Source organism: Sander vitreus, chromosome 3 (assembly GCF_031162955.1).
Source record: "Sander vitreus isolate 19-12246 chromosome 3, sanVit1, whole genome shotgun sequence".
NCBI lineage: Eukaryota > Metazoa > Chordata > Actinopteri > Perciformes > Percidae > Sander > Sander vitreus.
In genome coordinates this window covers 30,406,019-30,424,560 of record NC_135857.1, presented here as the reverse complement: position 1 = coordinate 30,424,560, position 18,542 = coordinate 30,406,019, and the positions used below count along the sequence as shown (strand labels likewise).

The following is an 18,542-nucleotide window of genomic DNA, read 5'->3' as shown; positions in this document are numbered from 1 at the left end:
AAATTATTGTGTGCTGCTCTTCAACAACAGGGTTTTATGGTAAATTTGGTCCTAATTTTGACAAAACTGTAATTTGGTATAAATTTCGAATTAGCAATTTCCTCCTCCATGGTCCTATTTCGTTACAGGATTTTAACCGGTCAGTTACAGGTAGTTTGGGCCCTATGAGCTCTAACACCATATGGAGCACCTTTGAGACCAGACTCTGCAGTACAATTTTTACTTTTTTCTCAACGTTGTACTCTTTTCCCTCCTGAAGCAAAGCTAAGCCGCCCCCTCAGATCTCCCCAAGCAAGTCCAGTGGAGGAGAGTTCTGTGTGGCCGCCATCTTTGCCTCGTCTCGCTCCTGGTTCATCACCAACCCCAACATGAAAAGAGAGAAAGGTTACTTTTTGCATTTTTTTTTAGGGTCAATATCCTGGCCAAGTCCAAACATGTCTTCTATACCAAATGGCAATTGGATACTAAACCTTGGCAAATGTTTAACTGCCTGCAGTTTCTCCCTCATTATCAATAATGCACTTTATAATAATTATTTTAAGTAGCAGCTGCAGCAGTATTTTTCACTGCATTATTTCCAATCCCCTTCATAGATCAGTCCAGGCAGTTGGTTGTCGACTCGCTGTACATCATCAGTTGCTATGGTAACTTGGTGGAGCATGTCCTGGAGCCTCGGCCAATTAGCATTACTCAAAAGATTAGCGATGACACACCTTTGGAGCTCAGCACCTGTCCAAGGGCCTGCTGGACTCTAGCCAGGTACCATAACACTGTGTTGACCATTTTATTCTAGAAAATATTGCCTCTAATACACTCAGTTTCATAATTGATTTGTCTTTTGGAGCAGGACTCCACAATGGAATGAGCTGCAGCCACCATTCAACTCCAACCACCCCTTGGTATTGGCCTCAGACCTGGTGCAGTACTATCAGTATCTTCTGGCTGGTAAGTGCTAACCAAATCTTTATTATTTTAAATGTAAACACGTACAGCATTCAGACACCAGTACAGGCAAATTGCAATCAAAAAGAAGAAGAAGAAGAGAAAAAAAAAAAAAAAAGATGTAGAGGCGACCCCCTTAACCCTGGATCTCTGTAAAACTCTTACAGAACATGAGAGACCACGTAACAAAAAAAGAAAAGAAAAGTGCATTTACAGGTAGTAATTACAGCAATTCCTTAATCTTATCTGCCATTGTTTGCCACACTAGAATAGTATCAGCTCCAGCACTGCATTCTTGCCACTGATAGCGCCATATCAACTATGTCAATGTATGTTTTAATCCATTGGGACTTAGTGATTGTATGTGGAGGTTTCCAGCGTAAAGCCAGCAACTTCTTGGCAGCAGTGATGCCTGTTAAGAGCATACGTCTTTTCCCACATGTCATCTTTAGTGGGGAGGTATCATTCAAGAGTAGCACAGTGGGAGAACATGGTACAGTGACATCCGGTACATTAGATAAAGTAGCACAGACCTCACCCCAAAAAAGCCTCACGTCCTTGCATTCCCGATACATATGCATGTATGAGCCTATCTGAGCACAGGGTGCAGACTGGAGATGTTAAACGATTCATGAGAAAGTTTCTCCTAGGAGTGAGGTAAGTCCTGTGGGTATAATTGAAATGGATCTGTTGATGGTCCGGGTTTTTAGAAGCAAAGACAATCGTGGACCAAATCTTTTCCCAGTCCAGTGAATCATCTCCGATGTAGTGTTCCAGATCGCTAGACCATACATGTAAGATGGGGAGGGTTTTATAAGAGGCATCCCGGATAAGTGAATATATTCGGGAGACCAAACCTTTTTTTCGGCCTCTATTGTACAGAATGGAGGGCAAAGGGTGGGTAGTTAAAGGAGAACTCCATGGTACTCCATATGCTTTCATAGATGACCGTAGTTGAAAGTACAGAAATAAAAATGTTCCAGGCAATTGATAAGACAGTCTCAGACCAAATCTTTCTTTTTGTAGAAATTGGTATTGGGGATAGCATATTCACATTATCAGGTTGTGTTCAATTAGAATGCAAAGTAACATTTCATGGAAGTATGAATGTATTTTAAGTCAATGAAAGTAATAGAGACCAATACATATCAATGCAGATTTGCTTTAGGCAGCTTAAATTGATCGTGTTTCAGGTGTAATCTCATTGGGGTCCTAATAAAGAAGGAAACATTATGATAGTGCTACAAGCATACAAGAAACCAGGCTCTCTGTACCTCATCAGTTCTGAATTTATTCTGATTAATCCTTTGTCTTGGTAAATTTAGATAAATCAACCATTTCAGCTAAATATTTTTTTACTTTTAGATTTTTCTCAGCTTTTTCATTGAATATTAAATAAAAATGCTATGCTCAAGGAGTTCACTTTTTCCCGTTCATCCTAATACACCATTGTCAAATTAACTAGAAGTATTATTAGCAAAAAATATTGATTTGCTACAAAAGGGAGTTTAAATACCAGTAGCATTGATGTCCTTGGTGTATTTGCTTGTACTGTATGTACTATTGTGTTTATTACATGTATGCATCAAAATATAGGAAAAATATAGGTCTCTGTATGTTTTGGTCGCACAGGCTAACACAGCCATGTATTTTTGTTCTGTATGTACTATATGCATCATTAGTCAAGGGGGTGACCCCTATTCCCTGCTGATTTTCCATGTTGACTGTTGAAAGCCAGTCCTCCGCCTCTTATTGCTGCCACATGCTGAGAAGAGACCTCTCCAGTCAGCAGCAATGACATTTCCTTTCTCAAAGACTTCAGTGAAAGATACTTCCACCATCTTTACTATTTCATATCTTCTGAGCCCTGTCAGAAGTAATCCCAGATTTTCTGTTCTGTGCTGCACCTTGAATCCATCCATTGCCAGCCACACTACATGCTGGCTTCAGGACATGCTAGCACTATGATATAAGATGCCGCACTCAGACCAATTAGCTGACACCCTAAACTCTCTAATTCAATAACAAGTACAGAGTAGTGAGCACTTTAGGTTGCCCTCTGAAAGGCCAATTCGCAAAAGCACAGAGTGCACAAGCCACACGGATGGCCACACACGGAATCAATCCACCCCCTGGAATATGCTGGAGTTTTGAGCTCACTCCATAATTATAAACACACAAATTCTGTAATTAGCTCTTGCGGCTACTCCAGGGCAAGCGGTAGCTGTGTTTACCCTAATCTCTCTACTCGTCTCCATTGACTTCTGCAGTGCTCCAGGTCTAACTGGTAGGATATTTTCTCAAATTAGTGCTAATGGTCTCTCCTAGTGTCAGAGCGATGAGGACACGTTGGAGTGACGTGCATGCGCATCAGCTTATTCCACCATTCTCTCTGCCAGCACGGGCAGCATAACTGACTGCATAATGAGAGAGATTCATTGCATTAACATTTACATCCAATTAACAATAGCCAGATAAAACCGCCTTGTCTCTTTATTCCCCAAACCAACCAAATGTGAACCAATGCAAGGTCACGACGCTATAAACATAATTGTTCAGCCCTCTACCCACTTTGTGTGCTCATGCCATTTTCCCCCCGGGTCAGCGTCCTAGACACCACCAACACCGACTGAGTTGCTCTTGGAGTGTAACCTTCCATTTATGCGCTTTGCACCCGGGCACAAACTCAACATCCTTTCTCAGCATGCATCCCCTTGCTAGCCCTCTCCTCTGCCGTTTCCTCCAGGGCTTGGCAGCACAGCGGAGAAGTGATCCAGGAGAAAGAGTCAATTTATCCTTAGGATGAATTACAGCACAGCCATACGCCCCTTGTCCAGTTGCCTCTTGCTGAGCATAAAGATCATGCTGCTGCAGAAGAAACTAAAGAGACACACAATTCTTACTTGCAGAACAAATTGTGCTATGTAGGTCTCATTTACATTGCTGATACAACCATCACAAGAGAAAACAAGTAGCAAGAGAGGAAATGAGACAAGAAGGTTTTGACTATTTGACAAGAATCAGAAGTACTGAAAGAGTCAAAGAATGAGGGTAAGACATCTATATACATATCCCCTTCAGCTAATTGGCTAACAAACCGATTGTGTCTCTGAAAAGGTGAGACAAGGCGTAGAGGTGGCAGTGCTTGATTGACAGTCCGTGGTCTCTGGTCTCGTGGCTCTATATTGGATGACCCAGGCTGATTAAAAATGCAGTATGCAGGGAAAGGAATAGGAAGGGGAGAGGAAGGGCCTGGGTCAGGCTAGACCGGAGCCTCCAGGACGGGATGATAAAAGGCAGCAGTGGCGCCACTTCATGGTCACTATCTCCACCTGTCCATCTGTAGAAGCTACTGGCAGCACTCAGCCTTGCAGAGGACAGCAACATACAGCACTGCCTTCAAGAGATAAGAAGAAAGAGACACACATTATACAGTATACTCACAAATAGAGGAGATGCTGTAGTACGATCTGGCTAAATAAAAGCAGTCTTGAGCCAAGTTTTTAGTGTTTGGGGAATCCTCTATCTATAGCTGATGTGGAAACACTGAATTTTTGTCTGTGTCTCCAAAAGTACCAATTTGTCTGTTAGGCAAGTGGGTGAATAGGCCCTTTTTCTTTTGGCCAGAGGTGTTGGAGCTGGGTAATAACAGAACGACTACTCTAATCCCTATCATAACAGTGTCTATACTTTGATGAATGTGAGGTTATCACACCCCCATTAGCTACATTCAGACTTCTTATTCAGAGTGAGTTTTTTCCACATATGATTTTTTGTGGGGGTGATATTTACAAAGCTGTCCACAGTATGTTTTCCAACACCTCTTCCCCTCGCCGCAAAGTTACTCTGAAGCAAACAAAACGGTGAATAATTTACCACCTGGATATCTGGCTGGCTCCTTTGAGCCTGGCGATGATGGCAACAACAGAGGCTATGCTTTTTGGTTGCAGCTCTCCCCTCCCTACCTGTCATATATTGTGCTAATTGTGGAGACTGACTGACTGGCTGGCTTGGCTTCTCTCTTGGGAATTTGAGGCCCATGACAGGCCAGCCACAGTTGCCCTGTCAATAGATCTAATTGCTCCGAGAGAGGGGCCAGAATGAAGGCCTTGGAGCATCAGGCGTTGGGTAAAGAGAAACCACTGCGCCATGACTGGGTCAGTAATCAAAGAGAAGCAGAGAAAGGATGGGGTAAGTGTAGCGCTGGCTGAATGAAGGAACTGTCAGTCAAATATGCCTTGAATGATATATAATGACTAAGCTATCCCAGTCTGTCAGTTTGCCAGCACCTATCTGCCAGAGTACTACTCAAAAGACGAAAGCGAGAAGAGAGGAAAGTAAAAGGAGAGAGACAGGTGGAGCAGTCGAGAGGGATCATAGCAAGTGAAATTTCTGGTAGCAAAGTGCAGCAGGTCCAAGTAGAGACAGAAAAAAAAAATAAGGCTAACAAAATGATTCTTGAAAAAAATACAAATGAAAGAGATAAAGGTGAACAGAGCAGCCAGCTCAGACGGGACAGCTATCCTCTGTCCACAGTGCAGCCAGATCTATCAGATTGTTAGTCCCTTATCTAGCCCTGAAGATCGGCCTGTCTGGCCCTTGGCCCAAGGCCCCAGGAGGTCGGGCTACATCAATACCTAGGCAGCCTTTGTTCTTGTTCTGACTCCCTGCTTCACTGCTTTGGCTAACAGGTCACTGGCTACCGGCCTTCAGCACAGCAAAACACCACTCTCTGCACAGTCAATAAAGACGGTGACACCAACAAATCTGTTCCTCTGCGATGTAGGAAAATGCTGAAAAATATCAATATATATCAATGTAAAAATGTTTCTAGAAAATCTATAAACATTCTCTATTTATGGATAAACTAAGCAGATGAGACTCTGTTGAGACTGTTTTTGGCTAATCCAGTAGATCAAATACCTGAGAAATACAGATTCTTTATCGCATTGATGCAAACTTTATATAGAACTATAAGAGTACTTGGAGAGCACAGACCTCTGCCAAGGCCATGCCCTAGAGCCCATGCTACACCCTTCAACCAAGTTTTATTAAATTCTGGCCAGTAGCTTTTCCGTAAGACCTCCTTCTTCAGCTTGACGGCCTCCCTAAAAGCTGGTGTCCACCAGCGGGTTCTTAGGTTGCCGCTACGACAGGCACCGACAACCTTCCGACCACAACTCCTAACAACTGCCTCCACAATGAACATGGCCCACTCAGATTCCATCTCTCCAACCTCATCTGGGATGCTCAAAAAATTCTTCCGGAGGTGGGAGTTGAAGACCTCGCGAGCTGAGGCTCAGCCAGACGTACCTAGTTAACCCCACATTTGGGTTAACAAGGTTGGTTCGGTAGCCTCTCGCGTAAACTGATCCAACCATAGACTGTAAAAATAGTGGACGTAGCATCCGTGACATCACCCATTGGTTTGTGGACTGTTGTTTTGAAGCCACGAGTTTGGAGATAAGGATGTCGCCATTTAGTTTTTTTGCATCTGGATGTGACGACTTTTGACGAGTGGGTTGTGCTGGGTAGGATGATAGCTAGTGTTTTTTTATGGTCGCAATGGCACTGCGCTTAGCTAAATGCTAAAGAGGAAAAGTTGCAGATTTTCAACCCTTCTGAAGCAAGTCATTCAGCAGAGTTTTACCGGCAGTTAAATGCCGACCTCAGGGTACTGCCGCGATTGCTCGCTAGCTTGGTTGGCATAACGCTGAACAAGACAACAATTGGTGGTACTCCGAGCTGCTTTTCAGTGCATAAAAACAAACAACTGTCAGAGACTTCCTCCCAGCGACTCGCAGTGGTGGGCCCACAGGGTGGCGGCTCCGTAGATTTTTCAGGCCGGGCCACCAGTCTGACTCCATAAGGACGCCCCAGTTTCCCTTTTCCGGGTGAGGTGCTGCAATTCCTTTTCCGATTCAAATAGGGTCAGTGAAACGCTCTTAGTCTGGCCCCTCCCCTGGGACCACTTTGCCTTAGAGACCCTACCAGGAGCTAATGCTCCTGACAACACAGCTCCCGGGGTCACAGGCAAACTCCTCCACCACCTGAAGGTGGCAATTCTTGGAAGGGTAGTGTATAATTTACCAAGCAATCATCACAATAATAACTTTCCAAAATTGTAAAAATACTGGCACATAATATTATAAATTGCGCTGCTGTGTTTTGGCATCGGATAAGCCTTAAAATTAATGGATCTGTTACTCAAACTGTTTGGCCTGCAAAGGCTGAGTCACCTTTCTTGTCTTTGTCATGCTAATTTTGAGTCCCTTTGGAAATTGTCCAACAATGCATAATTAGAGCCAGAAAGGCATTATTATTTGTCAAAACATTAAGTGCATTTTTTCAAAATCTGAAAATGTATGTGCTACATTTTCCACATTTGTCTAAAGTGGATTATTACTATTGAAATGATGCATATCCTTTCCCATTTCTCTTTGATAATTTGTAAGCAATGACATCATGCTATGCTTGTTCTCGGATGTTTCTTCAAATCCATCAATAAAGAAACACGGTCATTTCTACTGTGCCTATAGCCATAGGCTACATTCAGACTCCTTTCTTGAGTGCAGTTTGCACTTAAAAAATGTTCTGTCTGTGAAATTGCATTGACATTCTGTCTCTTAAGAGCCAGTAATGAGCATGTAAAAGCAGAAGGCCAAGTGGCTGGCTAGCCGGACACTAAGATTGGTAGATATAAATGTAACTGCCGGGGTCAGTCTGGCTCCTGACATGCGCACACGCACGCACAAACACACACACACACACACACACACACACACACACACACACACACACACACACACACACACAGAGTCAAATATACAAACACACATACACACAAGGAGGGTTGTGTCTTTGCTTGACCCGTGGGGATGACCAATAGCTCCCCACACCGGAGCCTGGCTGGGACTCTGGTCATTGAAAGCCCTCCCCACTGGAAACCTGATCCAGCCAGTCCACCAACTGCTTCAGAACATCAATAATTAATTAGGGAACAGTTATTGGCCCCAAGGGTCAGAAAAAAATGAGGGGTGGGGGGGCGAGTAGGGGCAGGGGTAAGAAATAAGGGAGTTGTGATTTTGTTTAATAAGTAACACAACACAGGCTTTGTTCTTCTCTCTTCCATTTTAAAATGACACGAGAATCAATCTCTCTCTCTCTCTCTCTCTCTCTCTCTCTCTCTCTGACTAGCCCTAGCTCACTTTCCCTCTGAATCTGGTATCTGTGGGTCATTAAGGGGTAATTTCACCCAAATTGCAAAAAAACATATTTCAGTTACTAGTGATATCTTGCTCTGTAGCTTTTTTACAACTCAACACAAGAATGCCTAGCCTTCCAAAGTAATGCTTCCTGTGACATTTTTCAGTGCTGTGAGACAAACTGATTTCCATTTACCCCTTTTATTGGGGTGGGGGCAGAAATATCCGAGATAGACAGACGTAAGTAATGTTTTGTAATTTGGATGCACTATATATGCACTATATATATATATATATAGGAGATTTGCTTTGGCCACATTGTTATAACTTTGTTCACAGATGTATTTAGCATCGTCCTTTAGTTGTATGTAGTGTCATTCGACAGAAAATCGATCATCCACAATTTTGAATTCAAGTAATCATTTAAGTACTTTATTGAGAAGAAATTATTGTCGGGTTCCCGCTCCTCCAATGTCAGTATTTGTTGCTTTGCTCTGTTTTATATCATTGTAAATTGAATATTTTAGGGTTTCACAAAATTTGCAGTTTAAGTGTCTGTAGTTGGTGCTTGTTTATTAGTTATTTGGTTTGTTCAGCCTCAGTGGCTTCTCACGCTACCTACCCAGTCCTTCCAAACTTAATTTTTTCAAACACAATTTTACACACAGCGAGCACTACTTCAGAAGCAGGTGTAAGAACTGTGCAGACTTCATACTTAAGGGAAATGTGTGTGTCGTGGTAAGGTGGGGGTGTTGGTTGGTGTGACATTTGTTACAGAAGTGTCAAACACCAAACTACCTCTAAACTACTAATTGTATAAAAACCTGGAAAGTGTGAGACTCCATTAAAACTCCAGCAGCCTTTCATCTGACGTCTATGCTTTTAGATGCTCCACCTGGCTCTGTGTGTTTGTGTATTTGACTGTGTGTGTGTGTGTGTGTGTGTCTGTGTGGGTAAAGACAGGAGCGCCTCCTGTGCTACAGATACGGACTTGACAAGTTTATTAGCCAGTCCTGTGATAAACAAACCCCATCCCTGAGGTGGAAGACAGAGAAAGGACTGATTCTACACATTAGGCCTCATTCTCCACCCCTGCTTATTCAAGCCTGCAAGAGCCCCATCTGTCTCTCCGTCTCTCTGTTACTGTCTCTCATTTTATACCATGCATGCACACACACACGCGCACCCACGCACGCACAGACGCACGCACAGACGCACGCACGCTGTCTCCCTCTCTCACACTTTACTGTACACTTTTTCACACACTTTCTCTTTTACTCACCGTTTTGTTTTTTTAACTTAAAAAATAGGACTCCCATATCTGGCCGGCATCACAAATTAGATTTGGTCCAGTCAGTCATCCAAGCACAAAATAACTGCTGCCACTGACTTCAGCCTACATATATTGGTATTGGTTGTCAAAGACCGTATCAGTCAAACCCTAATGACTATAGCACAATTTAAGAAACTAGTTGTCCGTAATCATTTTCCTTCACAGGCTGATTTATGTAAATAGTTAATTGTAATATGTTACACTTTTTAAGAAAACCATTATGTATGAAACATTGAATACTTTCAATATAGAGGCATTTTCTGCTTGAAAACTATCATGATATTGGACATTGGCACAAAATATTATCAGCTTTAAAATATCAGATGTCATCATTGGGTATAATGTCATATAATCGTGTGTGTTTCTGTATGTGTTCTCTCAGCGATACCCCCAGGAAGCCCAGGCCCAATCACACGTCATGAGTCGTCAGACAGCCTGACGTCGGACCACAGTGGTCACGAGGACGAGGAGTGGCTCTCTCAGGTCAGACCTTTACCTTAAGTTAGTTTGTCAGAAGCAGAAGGGTGATTGACATATTCTGATAATCAGTGAGATCACAGCAAGAGTTTGGATGCTGCAGTCTCAGAACTTACTTTGTTGCAGCTGCAACCGAAGCCACTATGTTTATGGGTTGTCCGTACGTTGTCCGTCCATCCCATTCTAGTTAATGCGAAATTCAGGAAAGTCTGGGGGGAATCTCTGCAATATTAATACGAATGTCCACTTGGACTCAAGGATGAATACATATATTATGTAAGTCTGGACAATTGGCATGAATGTCAACTGCAACAACTGCACTGGTTGGCGGAAGCATAGGACCCTGTGGTGGTAATTCTTGTTTAAAAATAAAATGAAGGCATTCTCTTATCTGGTTTATAAAAGCTGGTTAGTAAGAGAACTCCCAATTTTGGCTAAGTTTACCAATTCATTCAAAACCATAACTTTAAGTATTTGGGAGGACACAACTGGATTTTTCAATTGCCATCCCACCGTGTTCCCATCTATTGGGGAATGTTTGCTATTTAATTTAAGATTAAAGATGCAATTATCAATAAACAAAGATCAAACAAATTTGTGTAAAATTAAAGGGGAACTTTGCAGTGATGAACCCACAGATAATTATCATCATTTCTTCAGTTCCTCAGTTCTACGGAGCTTTTAAGCCTTTTCAGCCTTTCATTGTTGTGGTGCTGTGGCCCACAACTCCTGTCGCATCAGGGTTGTTTCCAGCTGCAGCAGGAAGCTGTTTTTAGCGAGAAAGCTCTGATAAACCCACCTCATTAGCCAGGTATTTCCATCAGGAGCTGGTGGAGACCAAAACAGAATTTAAAGGAGAGGGAATATCAGACTTTAATTCAACCAAATTAATGCTTATGTAACTCTGTGTCTGCTGGATCTGTAAATGGGCAACTGTTTGCTAGCCATAACAACTTTATAAGGTGAAAATACATCAATTATGTGTTTTTGGCTTGTTTCACTGCCGCCTTGTGGCCAAACCTCATTAACTGCAGGTTTAAAGCATTACCTAGATTTTTACCTCAATTCCAACTTCGAGAGTTTGGGAGTAAAACATTGTATTGTGGTTAGGACGTGCCATCCTTCCATCCCAAAGTATGCCTTTTGATATAAAATTGAGAATTGGCACTCCAAATACCCAATCTGTCATTGCAAGGATTCAATCTTAAATGTATTCTACTATTACATGATCTTGTCTATTTATTTTGATATTTGCACAAACATTATTTAAATCTTAATTCTTTGTATTCATACATGTGTACTTTCTTGCTCAGTTAAATAGGATGACTCATTTTGTGGCTTCGTCCTAATCACAAATGCCAGCCTACATTGTGCTGAAATATCCAGTACACACACCCTGGTCTTTTCAGCTTGGTTAACCCTCAATGCACTCATCTCTAGTGTCGGCAGGTAACCCACTACATTTTCACCATCAATAATTCCACTGCGTGCATAATTGATTGGTTAAGATGCACCCCACTTAGCTTGCAGAGGCCCTGGTCCATATCTGCCATGATAGTTTGCCAGAAGCAAAACTATCCATTGCACTAACCTAGATTTTTGGTGACTTCCTGTCAGAGCAATGGTAGTGATGTATTCTTCAGTGGTTGGAGATGTAAAAGTACAGCTCTTCATACCTTAGCGTGTACCTAAGATGATTTGGAAGCAGCTCTTGTGGAACATTTCAGACTATCAATGAATTTAGGATAAAAGGACCCATACAAAATTAAACACAGGTTTGTAGATCAGGCATACGGGGTAGCTTTCCAGTCCCCCTTAAAAGATTAGGACATATCAAGCACAATAGCTTGGTGGACTGAAAAATGCTAAATACATATAGGCTATGTTGAATTAGAGTCTAAGTAATGCATTGTGGTTTTCACTATATCATATTAGTGGCCTTCATTAGATTATCAGCAGGCATTTTGGCGTTGAGTTGGGATTTAGGATTGATCGGCCATTCACTAATGAAATGTGAGGTTTGTGACCCTTTATGTCAGTGCTTTAGCTCGCTGTAACATCATGCCATTTGCTGCCTATCAGTGGTAGTTGCTCTTCAGCTGACTGTCAGTGGACAACATAACCTCCTGTCCTTACACCTCCAGTCCACTTTAGGTCTCTACAACTTATCTGTCAATTTTGATTTGATGGAAAGTGTGTGATGTAGCTCATAGCAGTTAATGGATGGTAAAAAGGTTCAAGATTCTAGTCCTAATACATGAATAAATGCGTTCTTGCATTCTAGGACGCTATGCAGGACGACATGATGTCATTGCTTGTCTTTATTGATTATTAAATGTGTAAAATATTAGATACTAAATACTTTTTTCGCCAGGCGAATTAAAATCAGTGTTTAAATCACAAAAAGACAAGACATAACAAAAGGCAATAAAAAAATAGTATAACAAATATTGGAGACAGTGAAGGAGAACAGACAATAGTCAGTTGCACATTGGGCATGGGACATGGAACGGGCCCTCCCCTCTTCCCATTTCGACACACATAGCCGATTGAGGGTTGACACTGAACTGTAACATCTGGACCTTCCTTCCAGCTGCAAATAGAGCACACTAGCAGCTGTTCAGCTACGCGGCTGGGCGTTACATTGATGGTGTTAACTGGCAAAGCACACACACACACACACACACACACACACACACACAAAGTGACAATCCTCGTCTTTCTTTCCTTCTGTGGCCTAATTTGCACAGCTGTGACCACCTATATCTAAGCATGTATATGCATATATATGTGTTCAAATGCAGACACACAGAAGAATTAGGAGAGTGTAAGCCCTCACTTTTGTCTGAGATTTTGGCACCTGGCAGCCAGAGTGGAGCGAGACTGAGAGCTGGGCTGAGGTGAGAGACCAACACATATGATGTAAAGATAATGAAATGTGAAGAGTGAGACACCAAGAGGCGTGTTAAGTGCTGCAGGGAGTCGAAAAGTACGAGTTAGCGTGGGAGAGCAGTGAAAAGTGGGAGCCTAAGGCAGGAGATGGTTAGTCAGTAAATTCAAGGCACAGAGGAGATGGAGAATGGAGGGGGCAGTAATAGTCCGATGTTTATGAGTCATTCACTCCGTATCCCTCTCCTATCTTACTTTCAGCCAGCATTAGTGCCACTCAGCTCAGGTGCCCATGGACTGCCTGCCATTGCCAGCGCCATCTTATTTTCCCAATAGGCCTCACCTCATCCTCGCTGCCATGCTGTTGCTAGTGTCACACTTCTATTAACCCTCTGGGAAAGCTTCCCATCATGCCGCCAGCCCTCCCAAGACTCACAAGACCTTGATGAGTTCTGACAGCATCCTCAGACTTTCAGTGGTGCAGGAGTAAAGCCAGCTTTTAGTTGGATGTCATGTAACTAAGTTCATATGAGTTCTGTATGGGGTGAGTATTGGCACACAGATTGATACAAAACCACCATGTCAAATCCACTGATGACTACGACTCTGGAAAACTGCCAGGACTCTGTCCTTGACTAACTGCCGGTGGATTAGCAAAGGAGAGTATGTTTAAAGAGCAATATAGATGGGTTTCTTTGGATGGCAATGTTGGTCTATCTGTTGTTTCATCGGTCAGTCCTCCGCTTTGGTCCAGACTAGAATATCTCGCATCTGATGGATTGCCATGACATTTTGTTCAGACATTCATGGCTCCCAGTTGATAAATACTTAGGACCTTTTTGATGGCCTTACTTTTCCTCTAGCGCCACCATTATGTTTCCTTATGTGGTTTTGAGTGAAATGTCTCGACAACAATGGGATGGATTGCCATTTGAAATTTGATACACACATTTATGTTGCCCTCAGGGTGAATCGTAATAACTTAATTGATTCCATAACTTTTAATCTAGCACCATCTTTAGGTCAAATTTTTCATTTGTGCAATACTTGAATTTATGACTAAATACTTGCAAAACTAATGCCATTCCCATCAGCCTCAGCAGCACACTGTGTTTAGTGTCAATTAGCATATGTTAGCATGCAAACATGCTAAACTAAAATGATGAAAATGGTAAACATTACATTCTACTGTTTTAGAAGTATGAAAATGGTGATGGACGTGGACGTTACACCACAGAAACACAAAATCTTTTCAGAAAGATAAAAGAAATATTCACTGAGAGATTGCATTGAGTTACAGAAGCTAGCCATTGTGAGAGAGACATTGTGGTTCTTTATAGGATTGCCATTGTGACTTTGGTTTATGACCACATACTTACATAGGTAATGACATTCTTATCAGCCATAGCTGTACTTAGTGTTTAGTGCTGTTTAGCAAATGTTAACATGCTAAACTGAGATGGTTACCAAGGTAAATTTGAGCTGCTAAACATCAGCATGTTTCAGTAACGTTGTCATTGTGAGCATGTTAGCATGCTGGCGTTTGCACTTAGCTTTGAGAAACCGAAAACACTGTGAAACATGAGCATTGCAAGATTTTGGCCAGTTATGTTTGGAAGACTATAAAATCTCTCCTAACTAAGTTTTACCTTTGTATTCTCAGGTGGAGATTGTGACCCATACAGGGCCCCACCGGCGCCTGTGGATGGGCCCCCAGTTTCAGTTTAAGACCATTCACCCTTCAGGCCAGACCACAGTCATCTCCTCCTCGTCCTCAGTCCTTCAGTCCCAGTGCCCCACTGATGTCCAACAGCCCCTGTTGGACTTCGACACAGACGACCTGGACCTACACAGCCTGAGGTACTTTGAAACTATCAAAAATAATCCACTCAGTAGTAAAAACCTTGACTTAGAGGTGCATTAGGCTAGATTTTAATGTACGAATACATACTATGTTATCAGCAAAACCCTCTTTGGAAAAGGCTTTGTAAAAAGATACATACATATTTTTTTTAAAGAACTTACAGTAGGGGGTGGTCACTCTAAATAATATATACATACAGATATCAATAAGAATATTATTCTTATAATTATATATTTCACCATATAATCCCTCTAGTGTAGGCAACACTTACACTAAAACAACAACTCAAATCGTCCCCTATGGGTTCTGGAACTAGACCCAGTCAAACAGGCATCTGAGGCCCTTAGATGTCACTGTATGTTTGTAGTAATGTTCATATACGGTATGTGCGCAGGATCCAGCCGGTACGTTCAGAGCCAGTAAGCATGCCTGGCTCATCGCGGTTGGTGGCTGATCGTAGAGGACAGTCCAACATCATGGACGCAGGATCAGGTAGGAAACCTTTTTGGTTCGCTCTACTGTATTTGAATACCTCGTCTTCTGCTCTGGTTTTTCTATTTCATCATTCTTCTACCTGTTTCATTCAGATGTAGTTCATTCTACTCCATCTCAACTCCATATGTTGTGGTGCCTATTCGGACCAAGTCATGAGATATCATATACAGTATATATTTAATATTAATATAATAAATAATAGTAGCGGTGGGCGTCAAGCAGAACCAAAGGAACAACATACGGAATCAAAGATATGACATTTGTCTTACCTCAAAAGAAAATATTATAGCAGTTCCAAAGCTAAAGGTCAACATCATTTTAACAACATGGTGCAAAGACTTTGTTAAACTGCAAAAGTGCCATTAAATATCATACAAAATTACATAGTGAGACTGCTGAACTGAAATCACAGTGCAGCTGAAAAAGTATGAGTTAACTCTGAATTAGTTCAAAAAAACTAAACCTCTGCTTCTCAGCTATCATTACCTTAGTATTGACTCTGTTGTTCTTCTACTTCTTGTGTTGAATAATGCTGATAGCTTATTACTCAATATGATTTCTACTGAGGACTTAGTACGGGTTAATACTTTCACTATCACTAAGCACAAAATATTCTGTCACTTCACTTATTTTAATGGGTAAGCACTTAACAATAAAGTAACACTTAAAATAAACAACTGGGAAATCTTAAAATAACTGGTATGCTCATTTACCCAAGTTTTTTAAAATGTTCACTGACATCCAATCTTTATAAAACATCCTCAAACGTGGCTAATGTTTTGTTTTTGTATTGAATATGCAAAACATGCAAAACAATAACAGTTGTATAGGAAAACAAAAATCTAGAATTATAATTTAGATATCCATATACTTTGCATATTGCTGTCTACTCTAACTACTACTAAAAGTACTATGGTGACAGCCTGCTGTAGTGAAATGAGAATGAGTTTAAAGGTAAAGACTGTTGTCTAACACCAGCACAATCACAGTCAAGTGGATTATACTGTAGGTAGTCTTTTACACTAGCCATTCAGCAGCTTTGCTACGTCCCACCATGCAGAGCTGTGAATGTTGTGCTGCATTCCTGTTGTTTTCCTTCCTATTGTTATGTGCACTGTGCCCTTATCCTGTAACTAAAAAGACTGTGATTGTTTAAATAGGCCTGCAAAGTCTAACAGCCACTGAACAGGATTGATTTAGTTTCAAGTGATTTTGATGTCTCTCTACATGTCTTCTTTAATCTGGTTACGAGGGCTAATCCAATCACACAGAAATGAGAGGATTTCCCCTTTAAAATATGTCTTTTTGTCTCAAAGTGTAATGCTGTTACATGGGGTGTGTGTGTGTGTGTGTGTGTGTGTGTGTGTGTGTGTGTGTGTGCGTGTGCGCGCGTGTGTGTGTGTGTGCGCATGTGCACGTGCGGATTATGTCTGGTATTTACTGCCAGTGTGGGTGAGGGAACCATCGCTTATTGCGTGACATTGTATCCTGTTGCCTTTTGTATGATAAAAGAGATAAAGGAGCGATTGTGGCATATGTGGCATTATCTGCTGTGTCTTGTGACAGAGACCTCACTCACTTGATCTGCCCTCACACTGACAGATAGCCACTCCTGGCTTTTTCATTCAGGTGTCAAGGAATATTTACAGCTTGTGTCAGACACAAAAAAAAGTGTGTCACAAATAGTTTCACATATCTGAGAGTATCTTTTTCTTCTCCACCTGTCTCTGCTTTTTAAATACATAACGAGAGGTGCTTTACACCACACAAAACTGTAATAAAAACAGACCATTACCACTTTTTTTTCTTGTTAACTGAACGGGCACTAGTTTTGACCATTGTTCATCCACTTCCAATATAAAAGCTATTTTACAGCTTAATTGAATACATATTTATTGCAGAATAGATTTAATACATTTGATCCCAATTGACTTTATACTGCATAATACAGTAGGTATTCATTCTTGTTTTTCCAAGTGGGTTTTGATTGAGAGTTTTATTTTCCATATTCTAATTTCTGTTTCAGAAGCTGTTCTAGGAGTCTAGAGTGTGCCACTTCAATAAAGTTAGTTATTGACCTTTTAGTCTTTAATTGTAATCAGTAAATAAATATATAAAGCTATTATAAATTGATTATATAAATGTGCATATATGATTCATTAATAATCCCAAGACAAAGGTAGACCAGTGGGATAAACTCTTATACGTTTGCTTTCACCTTCGGATGTTAAACTACACCCGTGTCTAATCCTCTGACCTTTGCTTTCTTTCTCCTCCATCTCTATCCGTATCATTCCGTCTGTCCAAAATCGTATATCTGTGGTTCTTCTGTCTCCAGCCAGTGTCCTCAGTGTTTTCCGTTCCTTCACTAACTGGTTCACAGCAGAGAGAGGCAGAAGGACAGAGCCAGGCGGAGGGATGGAGGTGATGCTTATCAGTGTGTATGTGTGTGTGTGTGTGTGCGTAAGGAGTGTTCATTGTTGTGTCCTGCCACTGCCATGGCGCCGCCTCTTATCACACACACACATCACTTTTGTCTCACCCTCTGAGGACTTGTGTGTAGCAGAACTTAACCAATATGAGTTTGAAGGCCTATCGCATCATTTCTTTGGATTGAAGGTGCAGACAATTATTACACCTCAAATTCTGACCAGAGTAAAACAATATAAAAGTAAAGTGATTACATCCAATTCTCGTTACAGGAAAAGCTGATAACTGAAACTAAGTTGTTAAATTGAGGTTGACACATTTCTGAGAATGTTGTAGCCTTTCAGGTTTAACTGATAGTAGAAGGTTGATAACAGCAACATTTTTGGATTTGAAGTCATCAGAGACAGTAATATTGTGCCAATATCCAGTACTTTAAAATGTATACATTTTTATGTCAGTAAATTCCATTTTTAGTGATTCCTTAATTTCACATTGGGAGAGAATTCAGTATTATCATATATCAACTTAAAGTGGAATCATTTAATAATGATGATATGAACATGTCATGTCATCAGAGTTTTGTCTGACGTAATAGCTAGCAGTTGAAAGCTGTTCATTGAGTTAAACATCAATCTGTGTATTAAATATTGAATCTCCTATACACATAGGATATCATACATATCAGAATATTCAGTATATCAATAATGGGAACAAAATCTTATTAATATATTGATTTCCTCCATAGTGCCCAACCCTAGTTTGACACTTACAACAGTGTAATTAATACTCATTTGCAATATTAAAGGTTAAAACTGACTTAATCAGTAATTACCACCGCTTTTGGCTGTACATATTGTATCTCACCTTTTGTCAACGACACCATGTTATCAGTCTGATTGTACATTTT

The 18,542-nt window shown here is 41.2% G+C and overlaps 1 protein-coding gene across 3 annotated transcripts in view; it reads left to right on the top strand.

The window, feature by feature from the left end:
* Nucleotides 1-18,542, top strand: part of bcas3 (BCAS3 microtubule associated cell migration factor) — a 326,574-nt gene that overhangs the window by 102,516 nt on the left and 205,516 nt on the right. The window contains exons 17-24 of one of the 3 annotated variants that reach the window (XM_078246923.1): nt 260-384; nt 594-759; nt 848-945; nt 9,863-9,963; nt 14,510-14,706; nt 15,105-15,202; nt 17,232-17,270; nt 17,544-17,601. In XM_078246923.1, coding sequence (XP_078103049.1) covers nt 260-384; nt 594-759; nt 848-945; nt 9,863-9,963; nt 14,510-14,706; nt 15,105-15,202; nt 17,232-17,251 — 805 coding nt within the window. In that variant the 3' untranslated portion in view covers nt 17,252-17,270; nt 17,544-17,601. Of the gene's footprint in view, nt 1-259; nt 385-593; nt 760-847; nt 946-9,862; nt 9,964-14,509; nt 14,707-15,104; nt 15,203-17,231; nt 17,271-17,543; nt 18,467-18,542 lie in introns of those variants that run through there. The other 2 variants (XM_078246921.1, XM_078246922.1) reach the window with 2 other exon arrangements.